Source organism: Lytechinus variegatus, chromosome 7 (assembly GCF_018143015.1).
Source record: "Lytechinus variegatus isolate NC3 chromosome 7, Lvar_3.0, whole genome shotgun sequence".
Lineage (NCBI taxonomy): Eukaryota > Metazoa > Echinodermata > Echinoidea > Temnopleuroida > Toxopneustidae > Lytechinus > Lytechinus variegatus.
The window spans coordinates 18,108,852-18,129,163 of NC_054746.1; the positions used below are offsets into that span (position 1 = coordinate 18,108,852).

At 36.0% G+C, this 20,312-nt stretch overlaps 1 protein-coding gene across 1 annotated transcript; it reads right to left on the minus strand.

Moving 5' to 3' along the window:
• Positions 1-1,204: 1,204 nt before the first annotated feature.
• On the minus strand, positions 1,205-20,268 carry LOC121418628. The gene is made up of 8 exons (XM_041612605.1): positions 19,831-20,268; positions 17,093-17,201; positions 12,178-12,205; positions 9,892-9,969; positions 6,427-6,600; positions 5,687-5,794; positions 3,999-4,091; positions 1,205-1,307 (listed from the first exon to the last, which is right to left on the minus strand). The coding sequence occupies exons 2-8, from the start codon at positions 17,163-17,165 to the stop codon at positions 1,217-1,219; spliced, it is 645 nt and encodes a 214-aa protein (XP_041468539.1). The 5' UTR covers positions 17,166-17,201; positions 19,831-20,268; the 3' UTR covers positions 1,205-1,216.
• Between the last annotated feature and the right edge of the window lie 44 nt (positions 20,269-20,312).

The following is a 20,312-nucleotide window of genomic DNA, read 5'->3' on the forward strand; positions in this document are numbered from 1 at the left end:
TTCTCTCCAAAAGAAAATTAGTTCAAATCTGACCTTTTGAAAAGCTAACAGTATCTCCAGTGATACAGTAGCAATAATTGCCAATAAAATCCCATTGAGATATAAATCAATGAGATTGAATAAAGCATTGAAAGAAAGCATGAGATTGAAAACTGACATTCTAAGAAAGTTCCCAAAGGTGTTGATCTTACATCTGGAAAGCACCATCACAATCAGCATCCTCAGTACTAGCTAGTGTCTTAGGCTGAGACTCAGTACTCGAATCGCCTTTGAAGTTGCCTTGGAGTGCATCCTTGGTGCTAGCTAGTGTCTTAGGCTGAGACACAGTACTTGAATCTCCTTTGAAGTTGTCTTGGACAGCATCCTCGGTGCTAGCTAGTGTCTTAGGCTGAGACACAGTACTTGAATCTCCTTTGAAGTTGTCTTGGACTGCATCCTCGGTGCTAGCTAGTGTCTTAGGCTGAGACACAGTACTTGAATCTCCTTTAAAGTTGTGTTGGACTGCATCCTCGGTGCTAGCTAGTGTCTTAGGCTGAGACACAGTACTTGAATCTCCTTTGAAGTTGTCTTGGACTGCATCCTCGGTGCTAGCTAGTGTCTTAGGCTGAGACACAGTACTTGAATCTCCTTTAAAGTTGTGTTGGACTGCATCCTCGGTGCTAGCTAGTGTCTTAGGCTGAGACACGGTACTTGAATCTCCTTTGAAGTTGTCTTGGACTGCATCCTCGGTGCTAGCTAGTGTCTTAGGCTGAGACACAGTACTTGAATCTCCTTTGAAGTTGTCTTGGACAGCATCCTCGGTGCTAGCTAGTGTCTTAGGCTGAGACACGGTACTTGAATCTCCTTTGAAGTTGTCTTGGAGTGCATCCTCGGTGCTAGCGAGTGTCTTAAGATGAGACACAGTACTTGAATCTCCTTTGCAGTTGTCTTGGACAGCATCCTCGGTGCTAGCTAGTGTCTTAGGCTGAGACACGGTACTTGAATCTCCTTTGAAGTTGTCTTGGGCTGCATCCTCGGTGCTAGCTAGTGTCTTAGGCTGAGACACAGTACTTGAATCTCCTTTGAAGTTGTCTTGGACAGCATCCTCGGTGCTAGCTAGTGTCTTAGGCTGAGACACGGTACTTGAATCTCCTTTGAAGTTGTCTTGGGCTGCATCCTCGGTGCTAGCTAGTGTCTTAGGCTGAGACACAGTACTTGAATCTCCTTTGAAGTTGTCTTAGACAGCATCCTCAGTACTAGCTAGTGTTTTAGGCTCAGACATGGTACTTGAATCCTTGTATACCGTAATCCCCCTCTCTTCTTGTTTTCTATAAAGATATAACAATGCATTTCTGTGATCAACCAAGCGCAATACAATGATAATACATAAAAACTGTTATATGCATGTCATCTTGAATATTCATTGGGCTGATGAATTCATGTCTCCACTTTCATTTTTCTTAAATATTATTGCATGAAATTATATCGAATTCATATTTTCATACACTTGGGTTATCTTGCATGCGTTTATATGCTGTTACAGCTCACGGTGAAGAATCGGCTTGCAGGGCAAAAACACAAATCTGTGGATTCTATCTGTGCATATTAATAATAATAACAATATGTCCATTTATATAGCACAGTTTTTATGTGCAAATACTAGTACTCAACTGCGCTTTGATACTTAGTATTATATCATTACCTTGCCATATTAATAGGCACTAAAGCGTTAAAGGAATAACTCCTACCGAGTTCCCATTCACCTCACCTGGGTCGAGTGCGGCACAATGTTGATAAATTTCTTGTCAAAGGAAATTATGCCATGGCTGGGATTCTAATCCACGACCCACTGTATCAAAGTCCGAAGAATAATCCACTGGGCCATAACAATCCACATATTTTATGTGATGCGCATTTATGTCATAATAAGTGAACAGGTGAGCAATTAGCTAATTGCCGGTGCAGAATTGGCTTCATAGTTACACACAGAGAAAAATAAAAATGATTCTGCATCGACCTGTAATTCTGATCCTACTATTTTGGCGATGCAAAATTGCAGATTCTGCACCAAGAGCTGATGCAAGTTAATCACGTTTATGCGCATAAAAAAGCCAATTCTGCATCAGCTCTCAGTTGTGCACAAGCCGATGCAGCGTGTAAACACGGTATATGTAAAATCAATTAATAATGTTTAATAATTTTTCATTGGTATACATTTCATTGTTTTAATTATTAAAGTATTTCCCGAATTTAATTTCATCATTTAAATGAGAAAAATATGACATATTTTGGCAGTGCTTCTTAAGTAATTTTCATATGAAAATTAGTATTTTCCATTTGATTGCACACAAAGTTTTGAAGAACAAACAAGGTTTTGGCCAACAAGCAATTTACAAATTTGCCATGACCCTGAAATCCGAGACTAACTTTTGTAAAATGAGTACACATCAAAAGGTACAAGAGAATTTAAAAAATGAATACTTGTCTGATTGTGTGTCAACCGTGACTGCATTTTTGCTACAGTAACAAATTGCAAGGTGATCAAGTTGACCCCCCATGATATTGGACTAAACAATTGCAGTGCCTAAATTGGTCTATTATTCAAATTTTGAAAAGCATTAAAAATATCCAGTAATAGCTGGTTATGAGAAAACATGACAAATGAAAAAATAAAAGATATATATGATGCAGTATTTGGTACCCTGGGGTACCAAATAATAATCCGCCATTTTGTTCAATTATTTATTTTATTTTTTTGCGCTGTACCCTGGGTAACCAAAAAATGTGTACAAGCATATTTAAATGTTTTGTACAGATTTTTTTTTCTTTTTGGTGTAACAATTAATGCATGCAAATGATAACGTTATTCTAATTTTCATACATAGCTGACGAAAAGTATACTTAAATTCTTAAGTATAACATAATTTGTTTACTATTATTGGCATTAGATTGTATCAAAGAAAGGAAATAGGCGTTGTGATCATTGTCCCCATTCATTGTCATGATTGTCGCACCGATCGTACAACCGTGATCACCATGACAACAATGTAACTGTACACTATTACAACACGAGATCGCGCTGCACAACGCCGTACCCCGGGGGTACTACGGTACCCCGGTGTACGGCGTGGTGCATCATATATCTCATATTTCTAAATGGAACTAGTAGGTGAGACATCATTACCTATCTGAATGCTGGATTTCAACTGCTGACTATCGCCTGCTTAGTGTAGCTTGGCAAGAACATGAGCAAGCTGACAAATAAATATTGATTTCAATAAACACATTTCGCTTTTTCTTGGAGATTTGATGACCAAAGTATCATTCTTCATATTATCTATTAAAGCAATACACTTGCAGCTTTTCATTATTTTCAAAACCACGACTTTTGTGGAAATTCTTAAGTAAAAATAACAAATACCATTGTTAACAGACTTACTATCACTTGATAATTATTTTGATCAAAATCAAATAAAATCTTATTTGATCCCCGTTTTTCGACATTCGGTAAATGGTTTACACATTTGTTACAGAACAAATGATTTCTAGTATATAATTTTTTCTATATACCACCACAATCACAATGGCCTGAATTCACAAAGGTGGGTTTGAAAATAATCGATTGAACCTACACTTTATGCAGATTTCCTGCATAAATTACGCTTATTTACTATGAATAATAAAAAAAACAACGTCCAATGCTGATGCACACTTTTGTCACATTGAAACAAATTGACACTTGTTGGTATGGTTAAGCACAGTATTTTATTCATGAGTACACTAAAATAAATAGATGAGTTCCCTGTTCAAATCAGTGTACACGTTATTGAATAATATACTCAACCATGTTATAAAAGCTTGCATCATCATTGGCCATTTTTCAATATATGCTGTATTTATGCTGTATTTATATAATTTATACCAGAAATCTGCATAAATTATGGGTTGAACCGATGGTTTTCAAAACCACCTTCGTGAATTACGGCCAAGATGGAGTATGATAAGATATATGTATTTACCTTTCCTGAGGGTCATCATTTGAGTGAAGGCTTTGAGGGCCACTCAAGTCTGAATGACAACTACCACCGCTTGATATTCTACCACGCAGAGCCCTAGAAATATCAAATAAATCAAATACCATGCATCTTAGCATTTCAAATTGAAATAAAAAGTAATATCTGATACAGAATAAGAATGTACTTGTTAAATACAATACTCCTGAAAGAATGAGCCTTTCTCAAGTTCTTAAATCCTAAAATGGCTTGGCGTAGATTCAATCCCCCCTCATTAATTTTCCGCGACCATTCTGACACGCACATTTTCTTTACTGCAACATTCGATGTCTTGCACATTTTATTGTGATGTTCGGAAGCGTTTCTAAAATTATACATTCTTACACATACTAGTACCAGAGAAAAAAATAACTCCAAATCATGACTTTGTGTATAAAGTCAATGCAACTGGACCTTTCTCATCTCAATGAATGAATATTTCCTCTATAACTATAACGTAAATAATATATAACTGCAGAAATTCTACAGACCTATATATTCCACTTCTTAAATATGATGTTTCCAGAGCAAGTATATGCTATCAAGGGCCCTTGATTTGGAACAGCCTTCCAAATCATTTAAAAGATAGTCAATCATTAAACATATTCAAGAGAAAAATACAAACATGCTGTCTTACATACTGTACTATAGCTTACTCTGCTTCTTATGGCATAGAGCATGTTGGTGCAAATATTTTTTTCTTCTTTTAAGTCATATTAATCATAAGATATAGAATAATTAAGTGAAATTCTAAATGTCATATATACATCTGTATCAGTATATTTATATGTATATACGCCATAATTAATCATTACAATACAATATTAAAAAATCAACACTTGTGTCCCCTCCTTTGCCTGCCACCCCCTCCCCCCTCTCCCCTGCTAGTTAGGATTTTAATTCCTCTGTTATCCCCTTTCTTGCATTATGTTTGTTTTGTTTTTCCTGTTGTACGGTAATCAGGGGAATAATCCTCGATAGGCCAATGGCTTTCTGTCTTTCCTCCATATCTGCCGTACAGCAAAAATCATTGTTTTTATTTACTGTTTTACTATCTGTTTATGACTGCTTATACTTTATATCTGTTCTGTTTTTATTTGTATTTATGCATATTTGTATTTTAAAGAGGTGTGAAATAAATGAATCTAAATCTGAATTTGCAGTGATAAAAACCCCATGATAAAAGAATAATAAATTGGCATTGTCTTTATAGTTCACGATGAATGAATGTGTTTTTTTTCATAGATGTACACATGAAATAATGTGCCTTATAAGGTAATGAAAGCACAGACCTATTTTTATTCAATGAGAACATTGTATTTATTACAAATAAAGTCACATTAAATAACATTATCAAATTGTAATTCTGTTCTTCCTTGATGGATATTTGACAAACCTATGTTTCAATTGATTGTTTTATCAATATCAACTTGATGGCAGAGTGACTTTGCCCTTCGAGAAAAATCTAATGAAAAGATTTTTTCTGACTTTACGCAAGAAATTAGCCATTCGCCAACATTGCTCCTGATAGAACATAATTTTTTATTGCTGTATGTTCCTGAAGTTCCCTGATCCATGTGAAACCTGTACAAAATGCAAATGAGCAACAACAAAACAGAATAATTTTTAGGTCACTGAGGCTTCAAGATACTTACACTCTTTCAATCTTATAACTGACCGGTATTCCTCTTAATGTTTGAGGTCTAGAAAAACGATGCAGTATTACACTCAAGTCCCTCTTCGGTGAAACATTGAGATGTGGCCTGCATGGAAGGAAATAAAATTCGGTGCAGTTAAAAAAAATACACTGAAGTAAGGGGCACTTTGCCTCAGGATGTTTTAAAAATTCCCTGAGAAATACAAATAACCCTGTAATTCAACTGAGGGCAAGGTAGAAGATGTAATTTGGAACGAACAAAAGTAGGGAAGACAACTCTAGGGCCTATCAAGAAAGCACAATGTTTTATTAGCTGTCATTATAGCTAGCTGCAAATAACAGACACAAATTTACCACAGATGCTGCAAGCTTTGTCAGACCATTCACTATACATCAGCAACTTTATTATCTATGATGACAGTCTGACAAAACTTAAAGCATTGTTGTAGAATCAGTCACAGCAGATGCGACAAAAGGAGTTTTGCAGAATTTATTTTTTTGCAATCAATTGCAGATTTCTAATGCAAATTTACACTTAATATAGCAATTGTAACTAGAGCTAATGGACTTTTACTTCTTGTTAAAAGAAGCAGATCAGCAATTAAGTTCACATTCAAATCTGCATGTAATTGCCAACCTCATGATTGTGTTTTAGACCCCAAATTGACTTGCAAGTGATTGCACGTGTCTTGCAACACCCCAAAAGCCAATCCCAAATTATGTTATTCCAGGACCAACCTGATTCTTTCTGCCTCCTCATTCGACTTAAGGCTATGGAAGTTACTCAAACTAGAATGAGAGCCATCATTGCTTCCACTGCTACAAGATTCTCCTTGTCCTGATGCTCCTTCTTCTTTCACTCCATCGGGTCTGGGATTATCCTCACCTGTAGGCAGGTCTATGGTGATAGTTCTGAGGAAATTAATGAATTCAGTACAAAAAATATCCACATTTCATGAACCACATCCATAAACTTTCAAAGTTATGATGGCAACTCAAAAAATACTACCAACACGGCCAAAGTTCATTGACCTTGGTAATGTGACCTGAAACTCATGCAGGACGATCACTGATGCTTGATTAATCTTATGTCCAAATTTCATGAACTAGACCCATACATTTCAGAGATATTTAAAAAAAACTTAACCTTGGTTAGGATTTTGTTTTGATTCCCCAAAATAATCTAAGTTCATTGACCCTAAATCACCTTTGATCTGGTCATGTGACCTGAAACTCAGGCAGAGTGTTCAGCAACACTTGATTACTGTTATGTCCAAGTTCTATGAACTAGGCCAATATACTTATGAAAGTTATGAAGACATTTCAAAAACTTAACCTTCGAATAAGATTTGATACTGATTCCCCCACATGTTCTAAGTTCATTGACCCTAAATGACCATTGACCTTGGACATGTGACATCAAACTCTATCTGGCAGGATGTTCAGTAATACTTCATAACCATTTTGCCCACATACTTTCTAAGTTATGACATTTCAAAAACTTAACATTTGGTTAAGATTTGATGTTAACGACCCCGCCGCCATTGCAAAAGCGACGCCTATAATCTCGCTCTGCTATATATGCAGGCGAAACAATTCTATAAAGCACTTCGGGTCAAACTGTCATCAAAATCATTATATGCATCTTTAAGTTTGCATGATCTGGGTCCATTACTTGCTATGATAGCAACTCTGGCTAAAATGTTAACTCTCATTGGAAGAGCCAATCAGGAGACATGTTTTCACTATTGGCATGGTTGTTAACATTGCAGCAATAGTATATTGCTCTTAACTGCTTAGCATTTCTACATTTAATGAGAAGGCCCTGAGTGGTTGGTTTAACGAATTCTGGGCTAGTTGGACATGCTTCTCGTATTTGTCTAGCTCTGGTAATGGGGTTGACATTTTTAAGCGATTTGGTCCTATCTATGGGAGTGATAAGTACTTTAAATTCCGATTGCCTTACTTGGGTTGGTGTACTAAATATATTATGTTCGTCCTCTGAAGAGTTATCTGATCTAAGCGATAAGTTTTCAACCTCTACACTGCCTTCACGTTTACGTTTAATTCTCTGTTTTAGGGATCTGGAATGAGTAACTGTTCTAAAATCGTCATCGTCATTAGAATCTAACACCGTTGGCTCTTCGCGCGGGGCGCAGGAAGCCCCGCGCCCGGCCATGACCGGAATTGCTTCCCGAAGAAAGGTGGGAGATTCAAATTTATTTGTGTGTAGATGTGTGTGTGTGCGATCTAGCGATACTACACTACAGTGCGGTATGTATTAGAGTAGCCCACAATATCTTGCTTACCTTCTTAACTGAACCTCTTTGGAATGAACGTCCAAAACAACTTCAAAATTTTTCAGATCACAGTCTAAGCAATATACAACGTGAAGAGGGAAGAAATTCACTCAAAATTCACTAAAAAAACCCACAAATTTTTACAGAAAGGACGAGGTTTTGGAGACACGGTCGCGCCCCCAAAATAATCAAATCATTGTCACTCCAGTAAAATAACATCTTCCAGTTTTGAAGTTGATAGCTCAAATGTTTATCAGGTATCACAATTATTTACATATTAAGGTATGTAAATTATCTCTGGGACTGGAACCTTTGACCTTGTAACACTCCAAATTTATGAGATCACCATCTGCACACATGTTCCAAAGTTTAAAGTCCATATGTCAAACAGTTCTTAAAATTTCTTGTGAGAAAAATGCATTTAACCTTTCACCTTCATATGCTAAAAACTAATCAAATCATTGTCCCTCTCATAAACATGTGATCCAAATATGAAGTTGATCAGTTAATGAGGGTTCATATATCGCAAAAAACAGTACATTTGTAGGACGGTTTTTAATGACCTTTGACATTCATCCCAAAAATAAACCAATTCATTGTCACTCCTACATGCAAATATGAAGTCAATGTGTCAAACATGTCTTGAGTTATCATAAGAAATATGGGACCATGATTCTAGCAGCACCACCTAAGGTTGGCAGAGGCACAAAAACAGAATTAATGATGCTGAAAGATAAGAGATACTTACGTAGATAAATTAAAGATTAAGAAAGTTATTAGAATCTTAAATTTTGGATTTGTGGCGACATAAACGAGCAGTTGCCCCATATGTTATGTACTATAAAATGCATGAATTTCATTTTTTAAAATAATTCATGACTTATTTTTGTTGTCTTTACATGATCGGGTGTGAAATGATTTGTCTATTGATATACAAAAGGTACCGTAAAAAACATTTTCAATTTTCAGAGAAAATGACATTTCATTTATATTTTTGCCAATTGCTAAGGAATACTGCTCTCATATGACATCACAAATCAAAATTTGAAACCTAATAACTTTTTGATTCTTTGATCTATTTATCTCAAACCTTTGGCAATATTTCTCATTTTTTTTTTTTTGCTTTTTTTACAACAAACTTTTTTGTCATGGTGAATTTCCCCTTTAAAAACTTCCAATTAGGTAAATGTTGACTCTATTCTAAATATTTTCCAACACAATCTTTATATAGGAGTCCCAGGTGTACAGTAGTCTGCAGGCATAGACCCTGATTAAAAATTTGTAAACAAGTGGGTGTTCACACAAGACTGCTTGAAAGCTGCACGGGCCTAATCACTAGTGGCAGGCGAAAGATATTCATTCGAGCCAACCCATTGCTATTTTTTTTATTTTGATATGGCTGATTGACAAAGTGTATGCATATGATTGTCCATCTAACACTGATTCTATTTTTGGTAATTACTGAACTTCCTTTTCCCAAGTTGGGAAGAAATATCACCAATTTTGGACTATATTTTGACTGGCGGAACGATTAGGGCTATTTTGCTGTTTGAGATGATGAATCTGCTCCCCCCGACGATGTCTTCAAACACGCCAATGGTAGTATACATTCAACCCCCGAATTTCATCCTTATTTTTTATGAATTTTTTAAAATGGCAATTTAACACACGAGTCTATGGGGAATGAATGAGGCCTGTAATGCCATTCTGTGTACAAATCTCATTCTGGGAATTTAGGCTGCTAAGCCACTGCTTATTCACAACAGTTTCCTTGAGCAAAATGGTTTGCACAGAAAACTAGTATTATAACAGTGTAGTTAAGTATGAAACTACCCTTTTAAATCAATATGAAATAAATAAATAATTAGTATTTCCAAAAATGTAAGAATAAAATGAAATTTACCCACTAATCGGGGAGTACCGAACAGCTGTGCGAGCACTGGCCGTACTGTGGACAGGTTGATCTTGTGTCCTCCTGGCCCTGCAGTTTTGACAATATTTTCAGAAGAAAGCATACATGAAATACATGCAAAGAAGTACCAACACAGACCAAAATGCTTATTCCCATCAATTTCTCTAGTTTGTTCCTTCATGATTGAATTTGAAAGTCATAATTTATTTAGATGTGGAAACAAATTTAAGAGATTACATGTTTTAATTGACTTGGAATGTATTTCTATTGTACACTGCCCTTGCATTTTGAAGATCTGTGAATTTTCTGCATGCATGAACAGGCCTGTAGCCAGGAAGGGGGAGGGGCCCACCCCCAAATTTTCAAGAAAAAATACGGGATGAAATGCCAACCGATTTTTATCAATGTTATTTGTCAAATTTTTCAGCAAAGAAAGAAAAGACATCAAACCCCCTAATTGAATCCCTGGCTACGGGCGTGATGATGTAGGCTAATAATGTATCATAGCTGTAAGATTATTAGCTGTTATATCACACTATAGTGATGTTCGTTCCCCATTTTGTAAAAAAAATGTGAGTTCACACACACCATTTTTCTTTTATAGGCTTTAGCTAAGACTAACAGAGCTTAAATGAATCCAGTCATCGATGGCCATGGCAGTGAATTGACCTGTTGGCTGACCTCTATACCTAGCTTCTTAGGGCATTGTCTTGTCCTAAAATATTGGAAATTTTTTCATCTAATATCGATGTGAATGAATACTGGAATGAGAGTAATAAATATTAAAAGATGTAAATACACATATTTGACAGATATTGATCATGTATAAGCTTAAGAGAATAAAAAATAAAAGGATGAGACCCATGATATTTTAAACTCTGACAAAATATAATTTTTCCTTTAAATTTCGGACCATGATTAAATAACCGGATAACGACTGATACTTGATGCAAGCCGCACAGAATTAAGTTATAAATGAAGAAAAATAAATATCTAAATGTGAGTAAAACCCAAAGTTTACTGACTCAAATGGCCTTTGGTCTTGACTTGAACATATGTTGTTCATTTTACATCATTTGTAATATCAAATAGCCATCTTAAACAAGTTTTCATGACAATTTCCCCTGGACCCCAATGAGATAAATTGTAGAATTAAAATTTGGAGTATTTAAATGTTTGGAATTCAAAAACTTATTGAGTGAAATAAGAAATATTGCTTTAATATCATCGTCAGAATAAAAACGTCTCAGTTATGCTTGCACGCATCCTGACTGCATATTTTGGTGATTTCTTTATTTTAATTTTTTTTTGGGGGGCGGGGTGTTCTTGCACACTCGTAGGGGTATTACAGATCACTTAAGATCTTGGATGCAGTTTGCAGAGGAAACTTGCAAGGTATAAAATGGCATAAATTACGCAATTGCAAAATAAATATTAATGAAATGTACAGAGGTTTAGACAGAATGGAAATTTCATACACTCATTTGTTGATATCTTGAGGTTCATCTGATGCATCCATCTGTTGATTTAATCAATTTTTCAGCAATTTAATAATGGCAAACTTCAAAGTCCAACAGGAAAAATTGTTCATATGAAACTTTATTATTTTAAACTCTGTGGAAAGTTTGGTGAACATTACATTGGCTGCATTTTACCTGTTAAAACCTACATGTACCTTTTTTTTACATCATGAGGGGTGATTTACTGAGGACCCAATATTGTCTACTTATTGAAGTTTCAATGCCAGGATATTCTGTATTGTACAGGGGCTGCGGAACAGTATTAAAGGGGGGGGGGGCCTGAACATGATTAAAACCGCAAGTTTGATGGTCATTTTCATGCTTTTGTGCAAGGGTACCCAAAAAAGTGAGGGGGAAGGGGGGGGGGCAGGTGAAGCTCCCCAGATGCCCCCTCCCATATTGTGGCCACTGTTGATCATATTGGGCTGATGAAACATATTGTACTTTATCAGAACTACATTTAGTAATTATTCATACACTCTTACTTCAGTATTCAGCCACTTCCTGCTAATTGTAAACAGAATTCAATTCCAGGATGACATTTCACAAAGATTTAAAGTGTGACTTAACATTATACTTCAATTCCCAGTTACGTTTGGAATACAATGCATCACCACATCGGTCGGCTTATGCTCAGGTGACACACGATACTGTGTATAAAGACTATTATTGAAAAACATTGCTTTTTAACAAGCATGATTTCAATAATCAACACTTAACTCTTTAACCTCCCCCCCCTGACTGGTCTAATTCTTACCTTGCATTTTTACCACTGGAGCAGTACACTAAAATAGAATTGGGAGACAAACACACAAAGAAAAATGATAAGCAAACAGCATACAGAGAATTCTTACAAAATATTACAATCATTCATTTACAGGGGCCACAGAACAATTTTAAAAGTGAGGGGTTTGAGCAAAAAAAAAGGGGGGCCTGACCATGCAAAAAATCATAATCAGATCATGTCATATTTACATTTTTGTAGTTTTGGAGAATAATGGGGGGATTGGTGAAGCCTCATAAGCACACCCTCCCCCAGTTCTACAGCCCCTGATTTAAAGACAAAATCAGTAAAAAAAATCATGAGTCTATGACAGATGCATTCATAGACGTTGGTTTATATTGTAAGTCACTTTGTGAAGGCTAGACTCTGTGATTTAACTACGTCTAAGCATGCACATTTATACTTGAAAAGCCAACAAAAGCCTTATAGCACTGCAGGCACACAGAACATCAAACAGTCAATAAAGAGATGGGGAAAGAGGGATAGAGAAAGATGAAACAAGTATAGGAGCATATTACCATTTTTATGAGTATAATACACCAAAAGGCAGATTTAATTAAAAAAAATAGATGAACACAAGTGTTAATGATGATTATAGATAATAACAATAGCAATGATGACTTGTTATAATAATAATAACAATAATAATCATAATAATAATAAATAAATAATGATAACGAACACTACTACTACTACTACTATAGCAGCAATTTTCAGACCACCTTAGAACTACATGTACCATCAGTTATTGAGGAAATTTGATGGAAACAATACAGCTGAGGTGAAAGTCCAAAGGAATTCTCTTCTTTGTCATTGGTTTATGCAATTCCTGATAGCATTATCGCATCATTAAAAGTAAATAACAAAACTATGGAAGCTTAAAAGTGCCACCGAGATGTTGAGATAATTATCTCGGGAAGTCGACATCTTGATAGCAAAGGATAAGATGACGAGATCCCAGATCTCATCATGTCGACATCTTTAAGAAGAGATGATGAGATGACAAGATCCTGGATCTCATCATGTCAACATCTTTAAGAAGAGATGACAAGATCCCGGATCTCATCATGTTGACATCTTGTAGAAGAGATGATGAGATGACAAGATCCCGGATCTCATCATGTCAACATCTTTTGGACGAGATGATGAGATGACAAGATCCCGGATCTCATCATGTTGACATCTTTTAGAAGAGATGTTGAGATGACAAGATCCCGGATCTAATCATGTCAACATCTGTTAGAAGAGATGACAAGATCTCGGATCTCATCATGTTGACATCTTTTAGAAGAGATGTTGAGATGACAAGATCCCGGGATCTCGTCATGTCGTCATCTTTTAGTAGAGATGATGAGATGACAAGATCTCGGATCTCGTCATGTCGACATCTTTCAGAAGAAATGGTCAGATGACAAGATCTTCGATCCATGATCATGTCATCTAATCATCTCTTCTACAAGATGTCGACATGACGAGATCCGAGATCTTGTCATCTCATCATCTCTACTAAAAGATGACGACATGACGAGATCCCGGGATCTTGTCATCTCAACATCTCTTCTTAAAGATGTAGACATGACGAGATCCAAGATCTTGTCATCTCATCATCTCTTCTAAAAGATGTTGACATGATGAGTTCCGGGATCTTGTCATCTCATCATCTCTTCTAAAAGATGTTGACATGATGAGATCCGGGATCTTGTCATCTCATCATCTCTTCTACAAGATGTCAACATGATGAGATCCGGGATCTTGTCATCTCATCATCTCTTCTACAAGATGTCAACATGATGAGATCCGGGATCTTGTCATCTCATCATCTCTTCTACAAGATGTCAACATGATGAGATCCGGGATCTTGTCATCTCATCATCTCTTCTACAAGATGTCAACATGATGAGATAATTATCTCAACATCTCGGTGGCACTTTTAAGCTTCCATACAAAACAGTTCTATCTGAACTAAATAAAATCAAACAAAAAAAGTTTTTAAAAAATCAAATATACCTCACAGTATGCAAATTGATGAAACAGAGCAGGAACAAAATAGCAACTTTAAGGGTGAGTTCACAGTCCAAAACGTCAGTCCCAACAGCGTGTCGTCTCGTGATTACATAGGTGATGACCTCAGACCCAGACCGGAACCAAAAATGAAATTGACAAATCATGTACCAATTGAAAGCTAATAAACTACTTGATACAGAAATGCAAGCTTTATGAATTTTCACCACTTTACAGCTGAGTATTTTGCTTAAGAATAGCTCCAACCATCGGGCTTCGAAAATAGACTTTCTTGTAACATAATGCTTTCACGGACTCAAGACCATGACGTCATGTTGTGTTAGAAACGGTGTAATTCTATCTATAGTTTGAAACAGAGATTTTTTCCCCCTTTTTATTTTCTTCACTTCTATCACATAGAGATATCATAAATATCTTTTTCTCCAAGCATGAATGGATGACATCTACGGCTTTTGACTAGTTTTCAACATATTTTATTTCCTGCATAATTGGCACACACTAACAAGTTTTCCTTACATAGCAATTTAGGCCTAATAAGAACTAAGAACAGAAATCTAAAAAAAAAATAGTGAAGAGTTGTAGGTTTCCATCCATTTGAGCACTGATTAAATGTCATTGTCATTTTTTCCTGCAAATTGATAAATTGAATTCAGAATCTGACAAGCAGAAAAATAACCCTTTTCAGTGTACAAGCCTATGGAGTCACAACGCTTTTAACACAACATGAGATTGCAATCTTGAGGCCAGAGAAATGCAATGGAAAGCCATTTGTCTAAATCCTCAGCAAAACCCATTTTTGTTTTTCTTAAGCAAAATACTCAGCTGTCAAGCAGTGAATATGCATAATACTTACACTGTTGTACTACGTAGTTTACATATTTCAAATTTGTCATTTGCATGTTTAGCTCTGGTCTGGGTCTTTAATGTTCCACATTTGGGGATACATTGATGCTCATGATCCAGGCACTAAATAATCACATTCCCTTTGATAGGATCTAACCCTGATTACCGGTAATCAAAAGCATATAACTTGTCTCTTTTATACTGGGTAAGAATAAAATAGTAAATAAATTAATAAGTCCCTTTAAAGTTAAAGAAAAAAATACATCAAATAGAGTGTTATTTTCCAAATGAAGAAAAACATTTTAAAAAGTACCAACAAAATAATAATCAAGAACAAGGTACAAATTTGAGAAGAAACTATCACAAAGAAGAAACTGCAGTAATTGTAAATATATATATATACATGTATGCAGGCATCCACTGACAAAGCAGAACAACAGCGGTTTGCAAAAAAAAAGGATTAGATGACCCAGCATTATAATGGTCATCCTGCTAATTAAAGGACAAGTCCACCCCAACAAAAACTTGATTTGAATAAAAAGAGAAAAATTCAACAAACGTTACACTGAAAATTTCATCAAAATCGGATGTAAAATAGGAAAGTTATGACATTTTAAAGTTTCGCTTCATTTCACAAAACAGTTATATGCACATCTCGGTCGGTATGCAAATGAGGGAACTGATGACATCACTCACTCACTATTTCTTTTGTATTTATTATATGAAATGTTTTTTATTTTCTCGTCATTGTCATGTGAAATGAAGTTTCATTCCTCCCTGAACACATGTAATTCCATTATTTTAACAGTTTGTGCTTCAGGCAAGGAGGTCCTAATCGTCAAATTCGTACGAATTGAAATATTGTATAATTCAATCAATAAAAAACAAAAGAAATAGTGAGTGGATGACATCATCGACTCTCTCATTTGGATGTATCTGGCTCATTCATATACCTACTTTGTTAAAAATAAGCGAAACTTTGTAATGTCATAACTTTCTTATTTTACATCTGATTTTGATGAAATTTTCAGCATTGTGTTCGTCTTATTTTTCTCTATTGATTCAAAGCAACATTTTTCTGAGGTGGACTTGACTTTTAAGTTTTAATCAATCCATTTGATGTTATACATGTAGGTGTAGGTGAACTTGGTAAATTTGACAAAATACTTGTAGGGGCCTAAAGGATTGATGAAAATCAAGCAGGGATAAGAATGTTATGAATATTAAAGATCTTTAATTTGTGATGTCACATGCAAGCAGGTCTTCCATTCATAATGTGATCTAAATTCAAAATTATGGACAACTTTTCAATCTACGGGGTACTTATTTACTATAATTCTACATGCACATTAAAGTGACAAAACAACATCATATTCAGAAAAATTGTTATGACAAAAATAATTTTTAAAGTATCACAGTAGATATAAATATTTTCAGGCTTAAAACTCACAAGGAGCTGAAATATGATCGTTGAAGATCACAATTCTTGTTTTTACGAATTTTGATTTTTCATTCTTAAGTTGTGACATATTTTGAATAGGTTTATCAGGAAATTAAGCCCCAAAGGAAAAACTGGAGGTAACTCATTTCATACGAAGTAATGTGTAAATGAGTTGATGCTTTCACAGATTATCATTTATTTCTTTGGTTATTTGATTACTAGTGTATTATGAAATATGAAAAAATACAATACTATAACATGATTCCAATGTTCAAAAACATTAATATTCTAATATGTTACACTAAAGAAAGAACTTCTTTAAATATAATATTAACAAAAATCAACATTGATGATTTGGCACTTAGTAAAGAGGTGAATATGTGACACAGCTCATCTGTACATGTATATTATCCATGACTATTTTTATGAAATTAAACTTTTCAAATGTCATGACGTTCTATTCCATATTCAATTTCAATGAATTTTTGTGTAAAAAGGTTATCTTTAACTCTTTATCAATTTGTATAGATTTGGAAGGATTTTGTTCAATAAAGGGGTCAATCTTTGATTGTTGATACTCACTTTTCCACATCATTAACCCCAAGACAAACCATATGACCACCAGACATACTACCACCATTGCAGAGTAGATCATTTTGTCTTCTGAAACTGTCCTTTTACTCGCAAACAACTGACAAGAAAAAAAAAACAAAACAAACAGATTGGTCATTACAGCTATAATAAATAAAAACATTGGTATGAAACCATAATAAGACCATAAGACCATAATATGTGGTTACCATGGCAACACCATTTCTGAAAAATAACCTTTAGACTGAAAAATCTGCTGTTTTGAAGGATTTCTGAATTTTTTCAGCCCTGCTCCTACACAGATGAAAAATTCCCATAGGACTTGTTTAATGGTGGTGGTTCATGCAAGGCTTAAATTCATCATCTATATTATGGGGATAAATAAAGGATGCACTACCACACCCTCTTTGACTTTGATTCTCCTTAAATCCAAACTTAAAGAGAAATGCCTGTAGTTGCAGTAAACACTGATTTCATGAGAAAGTCTGTAAAACCAGGCTTAATTGTCAAAATATCATCGAGGATCTAGATCTGGTACAGTTACATAAACTGAACTTTGTGAAATCTTGAACTCTACGCTGAAAAACGTTCACACTGAAGATCACCAACACAGATAGGCACACGTGGGACAGTGGATTATTATTGCTGGAATAAAGACCTGACGGAAGTGACCGAATCCGCGTTTATTTTGCTTATTTCTCAGCAATTACACAATTTCTTCCAGAATCCTTTGGCACATATTTTTTATTCATACAAACAGACACTTGGGTGGTCATTATATTAGATTATGTAAAATGTCATTTTGAGATCGTAACCAAAACTGGAATTTATCTTTAAGTGAGAGGAACTAAAATGCAAATGTGAAAATTTACTTTTAATGAATAGGGCCTACAATCAGCTCTTCAGTTTCTTGAAATATATGATGTAAAATCCAAGGTTTTGATTCCAAAGACCCAGTGTCAGGTTTGTTGATTGTATGGCATCAAGTTGCTATAGTAGTTTGAGCTGCAAATGCGCCAGCCAAACATGTTTGTATTACCACAGCATCTGCTACCACCACAAATGAGGTGCGTATATATGGAGGGCTCGAGGGAGAGGATTCTGTGAAGCTAGACAAAGTCTCAGTGGAACATTTCTTGACCAAAATAGACCACTTTTTCAGTCTAAGTATAACCTTGTCAATTGGGCTCATCACCTTACAATTATAATCACTGACTAAAACGTAACAGTGTGCATATTCCCAGATTCCCCCGGAGGGGAATAATCAGGATAAATGTATGATATGTATGTCCCGCGGTTGAGACCCCCTTTTTCAGTCTAAATTTCTGTTCCAGAGCATCATCAATTCTAGACCAAAAGCTTCAATCTCTGTTAGGTTGGTTGTTCAGCTGAACTCCGTTGGCTTCACTCACCAAATACAGAGACCGAAGTTCTAACGCGATCTGTACAGGGGACTCAACGGCCATATGTTTATGTACTTAAGATCGGATAAAACAGGGAAGTGAATTTGCGTGACAGCCGAGGTAAGTCACTGTTTTTGTTCCTTTTAACTTGATTTTTCTCCATTTTTGGCAATTAATGCCAAGAGGGAATATTAATTTGCATTTTGGTCGCAATAATTGTCAATTTTTTTATTCATTAAAGACAAAAATTGAAGCGCCCCGACGGGGGGATTTTGCATTGCAAGTCCCCTAATGGTGGCTGCACGATAGCGAGCCGTCTGTGTACGAGGAGAAATAAAAAAAAATGTTAAAAAACTCCTCGAAACAGATGGCTGCCAGCTGTTCTAGAAATCCTCAAATTTGTAACTTCTCGCTCCAGAGAGCAGATCTACTCAGCCGGTCAGGGTGGTTAGCTCGATCAGCATGGATCCCTTATTCCTGTCAGCCCGCCGAAGACCCCCGCAGCTAGCTTGCACTCACTAGATATGAATCTAGAAAGATGCTTGCACATTTTTTAGATAGCTTCTACTGTTACGCTCACCTGTTTTGTGATTTCATTTTTTCTTCACGAATTAGTTAATGAGTTCCGGTCTTTCGCATGCCTTGTTTGATGTGGTCCTTTCCAGAACATTGCATTTTTCGCTGTCATTGATTCAAGCAAGATGAGCGGCGCCGGAGATGGAGACCCTTAATTTTAAGACCAAGATTTAGTTCCAGAGCACCCTATTTTTGAGTAGGAGCGGCACATAGATCTAAGTAACACTAGCATGTAATAATGCGAGTGCACCCCCCCCCCCCCCCCTCGGCCTAGTGTTGAGGACTCCATGATGATCATGAAGATTTTTTTTTATTTTGCCTAGGCCTACTTCTTCATCATGGAGTCTTGACACTCTTCCCATAGTCATAGATGCATAAAACTAGAGACTGACCAAAACAAAGATGGTTTTGCACTTTTGGCCAGTCTCTTGCATCTATGACTATGGTAAGTGTCAAGACTCAATGATGAAGAAGTATAATGTCAAAATATTTAAAAAAAAAATCATCATGGAGCCCTCACTACCCCCCCCCCCCCCCCATAGTCTTGAGGACGAAATGATGATTTTTTTTAGATATGAAGAAGTATATGACATATCTGAAAAAATCATCATCATTGCGTCCTCAAGACTAACCCCTCCCCCCCGGCGCACATCACTCAAGACTCAACAAGCTCAATACCGGTCTAATCTAAGAAATATAGTCTTTAGATCTGTGTCTAAACTTAGACAGTCTTGAATAAGTTTAACTTACTGTATTAACAGTTCAGTAGATCTACTAGATCTAGATCTTGATAAGATGCCCCGTAAGATGCAAGGTGTATGAGTATGACGAAGACAAAGAAGCAATCCGATTGGCGATAGAGAATCTTTACTCTCGTCTGTACTAAAGCTGCTGGAAATTTTCCAGCGAGCTAGCTCGGTTATCTGAAAAAGTCAGGACAACTCGGCTCCAAGGGCAAATTGGCCTCACCTCCAGAACGGGGCCGAGTTATCCTATCAATTTCGCGATTTTTTTTTTCCTCACGAATTGGTTACCATTTTGCCTTCATTACAAAAATTCGTGAAGAAAAAAAATCACAAAAGTGGTGAGATGATTCAGATTCGTTACACAAATTCGTGAAAAGAAAAGAAATTACTAGCAGGTGCGACAAATCGGCGGGCAACTCGGCCCCTTTTCAGAGGCGGGGCCGCGTTGTCTTCGGGTCCGAGTTGGAAACGTAAATAAGGGGATTC